Source organism: Oryctolagus cuniculus, chromosome 11, assembly GCF_964237555.1.
Source record: "Oryctolagus cuniculus chromosome 11, mOryCun1.1, whole genome shotgun sequence".
NCBI classification, from domain to species: Eukaryota; Metazoa; Chordata; class Mammalia; order Lagomorpha; family Leporidae; genus Oryctolagus; species Oryctolagus cuniculus.
The window spans coordinates 25,064,359-25,075,887 of NC_091442.1; the positions used below are offsets into that span (position 1 = coordinate 25,064,359).

At 47.7% G+C, this 11,529-nt stretch overlaps 1 protein-coding gene across 8 annotated transcripts in view; it reads right to left on the reverse strand.

Moving 5' to 3' along the window:
- EFCAB8 (EF-hand calcium binding domain 8) overlaps positions 1–10,412 on the reverse strand; it is an 81,534-nt gene extending 71,122 nt beyond the window's left edge. For all 8 annotated transcript variants that reach the window (XM_070051921.1, XM_070051920.1, XM_008256115.4 and 5 more), the window contains exon 1: positions 901–10,412. Coding sequence is in view for 7 of the 8 variants with exons in the window: in XM_070051920.1 (XP_069908021.1) it covers positions 901–983 (83 nt within the window). In the remaining variant the exon portion in view is untranslated. The remainder of the gene's footprint in view (positions 1–900) is intronic.
- Positions 10,413–11,529: the final 1,117 nt, after the last annotated feature.

An 11,529-nucleotide genomic window follows, 5' to 3' on the forward strand; every position in this document is an offset into this window, starting at 1 on the left:
AGTTCTTTATACTATTCTTACAACTATCTAATAGGTTTTTAAACTTCTGTTTATTTATTTGAGAGGCAGAGAAGAAAACACATGAAAGAGATCTCATCTGCTGGGCAAAACAAGGTCTCTCACATGGGAGGCAGGAGGCCACCACCACTGCCTCCCAGGGTCTGCACCAGCAGGAAGTTGGCGTCAGAAGCCGGAGCTGGGTATCAAATCCAGGCACTCCAGTAGGGGACACAGGCATCTTACCTGCTACACCAAATGGCCACCCTTTGTATTTTTAATTATTTCAAAACTAAAAGTTTTGTAAGAGAAATAGGTCTTTAACCAGGAGAGCAGCAGCTCTGTTTATATTCATAGACTGAGGCAAACCAGCAAGTGGAATAAAACACTGGTTGCTAGCAACAGAAGCTACACACATACAAGGTTGTGGAGAGAAGAGTTGGGGCATGGACACGGAGAGTAGAGAAACTCGTTACTCCAAGACTGTGGGGAAGAAAAGGAAAACCAAGACGTAGAATTCAATTTACAGTTACAATCAGAGAACACATGGGATCAGAAGTCAAACCCACGGGCCTTGATCTACTCCCTGCAGTTGTTTGGCTCAGAGCAGTCTGGTGGGGAGGGGTGGGAGGTAGGGTGCAAATCTGTCAACAGAGGTGGGAGCTGGGAGTAGCCAGTAGGGAAGCACACTGGAGACAGGAGGGAAACAACTGGTCGGCTGCACAACTGGTTTGAAGAACCTGCAGGGGCAGATGCCTTACAGCTAAATGCACCTAAAGCTGCCCCAGAAACAGGCAGATGATCTCATGGTTCCCATCCAATCTTGGCTCTCAGGGAAGCAAATCCTCAGGCTGAAGTGTTCACAGTTTCAGAGAACAACTTTAACCCAAAACCCTCACTCACCCTGACCCAATTTGATCTCCCCAGGTAACCATGCCGGATGACCTAGAGCTGCCAGTTTTCGAGACCCACGTCAACTGAGACATCTTGGCAGTTGTCTCTGAATCCGAGCAGCTCTTCTATTAAGTCACCGTGGAACTCAGAAGGCTTCTACCTGCCTGAGGCCAACAGGTCATATTAGAACCAGGAAGAGGAGAATTCCGGACAAAAACAGAAACAGAGCAGTAGAATCCAAATCGCAAACCATAGCCATACAGCCACTTTTCACCCAATCTGAGATACTTTTTATTGATGAAATTGAACATACAATAGACAGGACACAGCACAAATAGCCAGGACACGCAGGTAAACAAAACAATCCATACAACAAGCACAGGCAGAGAGATCCCACCTCTCACACACTGCGGTAATCGCTGGGGAGCCCCATGGTAGAGTAGGGTTCATCCAAACTGAACTACCTCTCACAGTGGAGACAGTAAAAGGCACAGCAGATCCCTAAGCAGCCTTCTGCATGAGCTCCAATTCTTGGAAAAAAAGGAAGGTGAGAAGAGCATTATGTGTGAGAAGAGGGACTTAAAAAGCCAGGCTTCCGAGCAGGACTGACTGCATAGAGCCACAGTGCAATCTTGGCCCACCGGCACAAAGCAGGTAAGTCTCCAAGGACATGCATTCCAGATTTAAAAGGTACCCAGGTAAATCACATTCCACGAGGAACCAGATGTTACAGAAACGTGAAGTGACCACCAAGCAAAACACGCTCAAGAGAACATCAACATACACACGCAAACCCTCCTCTGGTTGCGGCATGATGCCAACAAAGGATCTGGTCAGATTAGAGTGTGGCTGAATGAAATGTCAAAGGGTGGAGAAGTCCTTTAAATCAGGGTTTTAACTAGACTAGGTATTAAAAAGCCAAAGGTGGGCTGGCACCATGGCTCACTTGGTTAATCCTCCGCCTGTGGCGCCGGCATCCCATATGGGTGCCGGGTTCTAGTCACGGTTGCTCCTCTTCCAGTCCAGCTCTCTGCTGTGGCCCAGGAAGGCAGTGGAGGATGGCCCAAGTGCTTGGGCCCCTGCACCTGCATGGGAGACCAGGAGGAATCACCTGGCTCCTGGCTTCAGATTGGCATAGCTCCAACCGTAGCAGCCATTTGGGGGGGTGAACCAGCGGAGGGAGGACCTTTCTCTTTGTCTATCTGTCCCCCCCCAAAAAAAAAAAAAGCCAAAGGTTTAAAAAATAATAATAATAATTGGGTCAGCACTGTGGTGTAGCAGGTAAAGCTGCCACCTTCAGTGCCGGCATCCCATATGGGCTCTGGTTCTAATTCTGGTTGCCCCTCTTCCAGTCCAGCTCTCTGCTATGGCCTGGGATAGCAGTAGAAGATGACTCAACTGCTTGGGCCCCTGCACCCACATGGGAAACTGGGAAGAAGCACCTGGCTCCGGGCTTTGGATTGGGACAGCTCTGGCCATTGCGGCCATTTGGGGAATGAACCAACAGAAGGAAGACCTTTCTCTCTGTCTCTCTGTCTGTAACTCTACCTGTCAAATAAATAAAATCTTTAAAAAGGGGGGGGGGTACTATTAAGATGTATTCCACTTTTTAAATAAAAGTTCAGAAAACTGCTAAAGAGTGAAATATGATCATCACTAACCAAGGTTTAAAAAAAAGAGTAAAGATATTTAGAAGAAAAATCTAGATAAACTTCACCAAAATAATTCTGGAAAAAGATTTTAAAAGTCCCACTTGAGACTAACTTGGGAATCATTTGCTGATCCCAGGGAACCCTGACCTCACAGGGGTGGGTGTGGCCAGACGACAGCAACTCAGGGGGGAGAGGGCAGCCCCCACAGGTCACTGCTCCAGGCAGGCACTTCCTGCACTGCCCCCAGCAGCACCACTGCTGGCCTTCCAACTTCAACACTGTCCATCTGTAAGATGTCAGAACTTCCATCCTTCCTCAGCTCGGTATGTCAAAAGTTTCCAAATGCAATTTAGCAGTCTAAAATAAACTGTTTTCTTCAAACAAACAAGAAGACAGTAGAAGTGACTGACTGCGAGAACAAGGGATCCTGAAGCTGAGGCTCAGGGTCACCCTTTGGCTGGTGACGGATGGACGTGACAACCTGCCCTGCCCATCACACCACACGGCCAAAGAAAACTCAGGACTCAAAAAAACCATGACTCACAATACAGCAGATTCCTAATGTGGTTGAACAGCTACTTTTTAAAAAAATTACTTCTTAAGCTATAAATAGTGGGTCGGGTGTGAGTGCGTACATTTTGAGAGTGTCTGAGAACTGAAGGGAACTACACGAGATGACTTAAGAATCATTCCATTCAAATAGACTGCTTTGTCCTAAATAAAATATTCAGATGAAAAAAACACTTCTTAAAGTGGTAAAGCTGCTGCCTGTGGTACCTGCATTCCATATGGGCGCCAATTCGAGTCCCGGCTGCTCCTTTTCCAACCCAGCTCTCTGCTATGGCCTGGGAAAGCAGTACAAGATGGCCCAAATCCTTGGGCCCCTGCATCCGTGTGGGAGACTCAGAGGAAGCTCCTGGCTCCTGATCGGCGCAGCTCCAGCCACTGTGGCCAGTCGGGGAGTAAATCAGCAGATGGAAGCTCGCTCGCTCCCTCTCTGCCTCTGCCTCTCTATAACTCTGCCTTTCAAATAAATACATAAAATATTTATTTCATTCTGAGAATTGTTACTTCCTCTTTCAGGCTTCAACGTTAAAGTACACATGGGGCCAAAAACACAACAGTGCATTTCATTCCCCCAAGCAGAAAGTTTCAAAGTAAAAGCAGCAGTCATACCTTATACTTATGGTGTTTTGTACACGAACATATAAAATACCACCACCACCACCGCCCCCCCCCCCGCCTCCAGCACAAAAAAAGGAGTTCTATTAGGTTAGAGAACGTTAAGTAAAAAGCTAAAATCCAGAAAATCTTGAGATTATGCTGGGTCTCAAAATCACTGAAACTACATCATAATATAAAATGAGCCCCATTACGAGAAGTATAAAAATTGACAGAAAACTGAGAAGCAAGGCTTGTACAGGGAAATAAAAGTGAAGGTCACTCAGGCTTAAAACAGGAGAAACCATGACAGACTCTGGGTAAAAATAATGGAGATTCGTGCACTACATGATGAGTTGGGATCATCAGCAAGACTCTCTCCGCAATTTGCAACTGTGGAAAACGCTGAACTCAAGCTGAACCACTTGTTACTTCTCCTGTCAAAGCCTCCCCTGTTGGGGCCAGTGTTGTGGCAGCAGACTGTGTTAAGCCACCGCCTGTGATGCCTGCATCCCACAGAGGTGCAAGTTCGAGTACTGGCTGCTCCACTTTCAATCCTGCTCCCTGCTAATGTGCCCGGGAAAGCAGAGGATGGCCCAAGTAGCTGGGCCCCTGTACCCACATGGAAGAACATGAAGACGTTCCTTGCTCCTCAATACCAAAAGTATTTAACTATTAAAATACGTACTTAAAATTTGTTAGTGGAAATTGTTTCAAAACTCCATATGAAACACTATGTGCTTTTCTGAATCAAGAACTAATAAAAAATTAGCCTCCAGAAGCAACATTGGTAGGAACGGCGTACTCCCCCACTCCTTTCTGTTCCAGTATCCTTTTGCTTTTATAACCCCAGGTAACCCTTCTCAACTGAAAGGGCTCCTCTCCAAGTCAACCAATGAAAAGCCACGCTCTGCAAACCTGGGATGCAGAGCCTGAATGATGACCCGCATGCCAACTACAGTCCAAACATGGCCTTACAACTACGGCACTATCATCTTTTTTTAAGATTTTATTTATTTGAAAGAGTTACAGACAGAGGTAGAGACAGAGAGGTCTTCCATCCACTGGTTCACTCCCCAGATGGTCACAATGGCCAGGAGCCAGGAGCTTCTTCTAGGTCTCCCATGTGGGTGGAGGGGCCTAAGGACTTGGGCCATCTTATACTGCTTTCCCAGGCCATAGCAGAGAGCTGGATAGGAAGAGTAGCAGCCTGGACTAGAACTAGCACCCATATGGGGAGCCGGCGCTTCAGGCTAGGGCTTTAACCCGCTGCACCACAGCGCTGGCCCCTATCTTCTTTATCTTGGTAAAGACCAGATAGGAGGCTCTGGTCACATCTGTTTTCATATAATCAGGCAATCCAATTGTATGCTTAATCTTGAACTTATAATGGTCTTCATTACAATCTATGGATCATCCATTAAGGCAAACTAATAAGAGCCACAAAACTAACCCAGGGTGCTGGCGCTGTGGCCTAGCAGGTACAAGCCACTGCCTGCAGTGCTGGCATCGAGTATGGGCACCAGTTAAGAGTCCCGGCTGTTCCACTTACAATCCAGCTCTTTGCTATGACCTGGAAAAGCAGAAAAAGATGACCTAAGTCCTTGGGCCCCTGCACCCATATGAAGATAGCACCCAGAAGCAGCTCCGGGTTCCTGGCTTCAGATGTGCCCAGCTCCAGCTGCTGCGGCCACTTGAGGAGTGAACCAGCATATGGAAGATCCCTCTCTCTCTCTTCTTGCCTCTATAACTCTGCCTTTCAAATAAAATCAAATCTTAAAAAAAAAAAAAAAATGTGGGGGGTGAACCAACGGAAGGAAGACCTTTCTAACTCTGTCAAATAAAACAAAACAAAAAAATGTACCCAAGGTGTCACGGCACCTGTGACACGGCAGGTTAAGCCAAGGCCCACAATACCTGCATCCCACATGGGTGCTGGTTCGCGTCCTGGCTGCTCCACTTTTGATCCAGCTCCCTGCTAACGCACCTGGGAAAGCAGTGGAAGATGGCCCAAGTGCTTAGGTCCCTGCACCTACATGGGAGACCAGAAAGAATCACCTGACTTCGGCCTGGCCTAGTCTAGGTTGTTGTGGCCATTTGAGGAATAAATCAGCAGATGAAAGAACACTGTTCTTCCTTCCCTCTGTAATTCTGTCAAGTAAATAAATCTCAAAAATAAAGACTTATTCGTATGGACCGAATCTTATCTATTAAAAGCTTCCCACATCGTATTCTACTGCCAAACTGTATGTAGACATCATATGGAATAAATTACTTTTCCTCTTCTGCAGAAGACAACAGCCCAGGTCTTTGGGCCCCTGCACTCATGTGGGAAACCTGAATAGAATACTGGGCTTTTGGCTTCAGCTTGGCCCAGTCCTCACTATTGCAGCCATTTGGGGAATGAACAAGCAGATGGAAGATTGATACCTATGTATCACACACTCTCTCCCCACCCCCAACTCGCTCACTGTAACTTTCAGAAAGAAAGGAAGGAAGAAAATAAAACCACTTCAAAGCCAGGAAAAAGCTAAAAGAGAAATTTATAGGAGCCGGCACTGTGGCACAGCAGGTTAAAGACCTGGCCTGAAACACAGGCATCCCACATGGGCACCAGTTCGAGTCCCAGCTGCTCCACTTCCAATCCAGCTCTCTGCTATGGCCTGGGAAAGCAGTACAAGATGGCCCAAATCCTTGGGCCCCTGCAGCCACGTGGGAGACCTGGAAGAAGCTCCTGGCTCCTGCCTTTGGATCAGTGCAGCTCCAGCCGTTGCAGCCATCTGGGGGTGAACCAGCGGATGGAAGATCACTCTGTCTCTCCTTCTCTCTGTGTAATTTGACTTTTAAGTAAAACAAATAAATCTTTAAAAAAAAGAAATTTATTTTAATAAGGCAAGATTTCTAGAGAAATTTGCTGACAAATTGCTGACAAATCATTTTACAATTCTCAATCATTTTCTTGCTGCCTTTCACAAAGTTCTGGGCTCTGGTGGGTAACCAACCTGGTGTTTTGTTTTGTTTTTTCCCCTTTTGTGGTATGCTTTCAGATGGTCACAGGACAAAGGGTTGCCTCTCCCCAGACTCACACACACTTTCAGGAAGGCTAACTTCATTCTACACACAGAACCAGAAAGCCTCCGACAGGAAACAAAAACGCGGGTTGTTCACATTTGTAGTTTATGTACGCATAAAGATGTAACACTCTGGACTGATGAGCAGTAAGCCTGGAAATGTGACTGACTCCAGGGCCAGCCCCCCTCACCTACATGAGCCAATGAATGAAGCTACTCAACTACACCCGACAGGGAGTTCCCGTGCTCCATGGACCACGTGGTATTGCTCTCCATTCAGATTAAGCCATGGGGGAAAACATCTTCAAAAGTGAGAGCCCGCAGGCGCAGCGGCTCACTAGGCTAATCCTCCACCTAGCGGCGCCGGCACACAGGGTTCTAGTCCCAGTCGGAGCGCCGGATTCTGTCCCGGTTGTCCCGCTTCCAGGTCAGCTCTCTGCTGTGGCCTGGGAGTGCAGTGGAGGATGGCCCAGGTGCTTGGGCCCTGCACCCCATGGGAGACCAGGAGAAGCACCTGGCTCCTGCCATCAGATCAGCGCGGTGCGCCGGCCGCGGCGGCCATTGGAGGGTGAACCAACGGCAAAGGAAGACCTTTCTCTCTGTCCCTCTCACGGTCCACTCTGTCAAAAAAAAAAAAAGTAAGAGCTCAAGACAAGCTGGCCAAAGCCTTCTAGTTTAATGGTTCTAATTAAGAGTCAAGTTCAGACAGGAAGTGAAGAATCCTCCTCAGGCTTTCTTTCAGACAACTCTGCACATTCAGACTCCTACTTCTGGAATTGTGAGAAAAAAGCTGTGAGTGTAATGAAGGTACAGAAATAACTCACCCTATTTTGAAACTAAATGTCTAAATTCAAAAATAACATACTGTGAACAGTGCCACACCCAGAAAATGACTAAAAATTCATGGAAACTGATCACAGGATACAGTTCAGCCTGGTTCTAAGCAATTACTTTTATCCTCTATTGACAAAGGCAGATTTGGGTCACACACATGCTAGCAAGCTAACCTGATTAGGCTTATCAGGCCTAAAGCCTAGGGTTTTATTTGCTGACCAAGCCAAGGAAGAACCGTGGTAAATATCACAAACGGGGCTCCTCGTTCTCTGTCTTACAGGACAACCCTTAAAGAGCAACTTCTCTAGAAAACCACCAGGTTACTGCAAAAGGAATCTGCCTCTTTTCCAAAACCCTATTACATTCTAAAGAATGAATCTTGAACAGATTTTTTGAAGAAATTATTTTTCTTTTTTGAAGATTTATTTAAAATTCAGAGATATAGAGAGAAAAATCTTCCATCCACTGGCTTACTCTCTAGATGGAAGGAATGGCTGGGGCTGGGGTTAGTGCTGGGCCAGCCAGAAGCCAGAGGCTTCATTTGGATGTTCCATGTTGGTAGAAGAGGCCCAAACAGTCTGGGCCATTCTCCATCGCTTTTTTTTTTTTTTTTTTTTAATTTATTTTTATTTGAAAGGCAGAGTTACAGAGAACAGAGGCAGAGAGAGAGAGAGAGGTCTTCCATCCGCTGGTCCACTCCCCAGATGGCTGCAATGGCCAGAGCTGCACTCATCAGAAGGCTGGAGCCAGAAGCTTCCCCCAGGTCTCCCATGCAGGTGCAGGGGCCCAATGAAGTGGGCCACCTTCTACTGCTTTCCCAAGCCACAGCAGAGAGCTAGACTGGAAATGGAGCAGCCGGGACTCAAACCAGCGCCAATATGGGATGCCAGCACAGCAGGTAGCAGCCCCACCTGCCTAAACTGGAAGTGGAGTAGCCAGAACACAAAACAATGACCGCAGAGGGAAAGCCAGCATCACAGGCAGCAGCTTGTCTCACTATGCCATAACACTAGCCCCAAAAATATTCTCTTAAATCAGTGAATCTGAGTCGCTAAATCTTGGTTTAAAAAAAAATGATGGGGTTGGGTGTTGTGGCACAGTGGGGTAAGCCACTGTTTGGGACACTCACATCCTATATTGAAACACCTGGATCAAGTCCCGGCTCCTCCACTTCTGATCTAGGTCCCTGGGAGGCAGCAGATGATGGCTCAACTGCTTGGGTCTCTGCCACCCAATATGGGAGACCCAAAATGAAATTCCAGGCTCCTGGCTTCAGCCTGGCCAAGCCCTGGCTGTTGCAGGCATCTGGGGAGTGAACCAGTAGACGGAAGCCTACTCTTGCTTTCTCTCACTCTTTCAAGTAGGTGAAATAAATGTTTTCAAAAACTGTATCTTAAGGGGTCAGTATTCTGGCGTAGCAGGTAAAGCCGCAGCCTGTAACACTAGCATCCCATAATGGGTGCTGGTTTGAGTCCTAGCTGCTCCACTTCCAATCCAGCTCCTGGCTCCTGGCTAACGACCTGGGAAAGGAGCAGAAAACACCCAAGTGCTGTGAACCCTGCACCTGTGTGGGAGACCAGGAAGAAGCTTCTGGTTCCTGGCTTCAGTATGGCTCAGCCCTTACTGTTGCAGACAACTGGGGAGTGAATGAGCAGATGAAGACCTGTCTCTCACTCACTCTGCAACGCTGCCTTTCAAACAAATTAAATAAATCTTAAAAAAAAAAAAAAAAAATCAAGGCCGGCGCCACCGCTCACTAGGCTAATCCTCCCCCGAGCGGCGCCGGCACACCGGGTTCTAGTCCTGGTTGCCCCTCTTCCAGGCCAGCGAGTGCAGTGGAGGATGGCCCAGGTGCTTGGGCCCTGCACCCCATGGGAGACCAGGAGAAGCACCTGGCTCCTGCCATCGGATCAGCGTGGTGCGCCCGCCGCAACGTGCCAGCCGCGGCGGCCATTGGAGGGTGAACCAACGGCAAAGGAAGACCTTTCTCTCTGTCTCTCTCTCTCACTATCCACTCTGCCTGTCAAAAAATAAAAATAAATAAATAAATAAATAAAATAAATAAATAAAAAAAATAAAAACAGTGAAATGTGCATGTAGACCTCAAAATAGGATGAAAAATCAGTCTGAATATGGTAAAGAACTTGACTTTTGAATACCACCAAGCTGAAAAAGAAACTTTAAAATTTGTTGCTTATTTTACAAAATACACAAAGCCTATCTTAAGAATGGCTTCCTGAATTTCCAGGATACTAAAGCCCCATCTTAAGCACTTCCTAATCTATAGATCATGAAGGCTGGATCTGAAGAACCAATGCCATAACTAATGCCTCAGGTCCATTTAGAACTTCACGCTGTGGTGACTTTCTTCATCTGCCAGTTCATCCTGAACCTGGCCTCACCCAGTGAGGCAGGCGCTTCAGCCATCACCACCACCCCCGTATTGTGGGTGAGAACGAGAGGTCAATTAGCTCAAAAATCACACAACTAGGAGGGATTGCAAAAGGATACAAATCTGATGCTCCCTTTGCCAGAACTCAGACTGGAAGTCTGTGAGCCTAAGGTACAGGCCCAGGTTCAGGTCCGAGGACTACATCCAGCACAGATCACCTGAGGTGCATTATTATAATGCAGGTCTTCAAGCTCTAAGCCCAGCATTTCCGGGGAATGGACTCGACAAACAGGCTAGGTCGAACAAGCTCCCCCAGGGATTCTGAAGCCCAACCCTGGTAAGAGCATCACTAGCCTGAGGAACGGATGCTGAGCCCAATCTAGCCATAGAACCCCTTTACCCTCTTTTTTTTTTTTTTTTTTTTTTTTTTTTTTTTTTTTTTTTATGACAGGCAGAGTGGACAGTGAGAGAGAGAGACAGAGAGAAAGGTCTTCCTTTTGCCGTTGGTTCACCCTCCAATGGCCGCCGCGGCTGGCGCGCTGCGGCCGGCGCACCGCGCTGATCCGATGGCAGGAGCCAGGAGCCAGGTGCTTTTCCTCGTCTCCCATGGGGTGCAGGGCCCAAGCACCTGGGCCATCCTCCACTGCACTCCCTGGCCACAGCAGAGGGCTGGCCTGGAAGAGGGGCAACCGGGACAGAATCCGGCACCCCGACCGGGACTAAAACCCGGTGTGCCGGCGCCGCTAGGCGGAGGATTAGCCTAGTGAGCCGCGGCGCCGGCCCCCCCTTTACCCTCTTTAACACATGCAGAACTTACCAAGCAAACCAAGCAACTCATTGGCATTTAGTGCAGCAGTGACCCAAACTGAGTTGGTAACATTCAAAGACTGCGTGTGCCTTAGCCCCGAGAGCCAGCACAGGGTCACAGGTGCGCACGGGGTCAGCTTTAGTCCTTACATCTCAGCTGGCAGCACCCAACAGTATCTTCACACACGCCATGCTCTCCTGGAGGTAACCAAAGCATACGATGACAAACTTCTTCTGAAAGTGTATTACATTTCAAGGAAGGCTTCATACTTTACCTTCTAGAGGAAATAATTTGGAGTTAAGTCTGGTCAAAATTAGCATCCAGTTGGGTTTACAGAACAGCCATAACTGTGGAGATTATTCTAAAGGTCATACAAAAAAATGAGCTTCTGCCCATTTCACTTTTCTGTGGACTGGAAATGGCAGCAAGTTTCCCGAACTCATTTCGAAAGGCACACAATGTTATAGGGGAGGGAGGAAAACTGTCAGTTTTAGATTTTATAGATTGACACTTTATAAACTGCCTCTGAAACATCTTTCAAGAGAAAAATGCTGCCATCCGCCCTGCCGCCCCCAGCCTTGGTCACCAGCCACGCACGACCCTGCTCTATTTCTCAGGAGCAAACAGTCTGAAAAGGCCTCAACAGCAGGCGGCAGGCCTTGGACTTCTGAGGGAGAACCCCTCGCATCAACATCAGGCGGCTAGCCATGTAATGCGAAT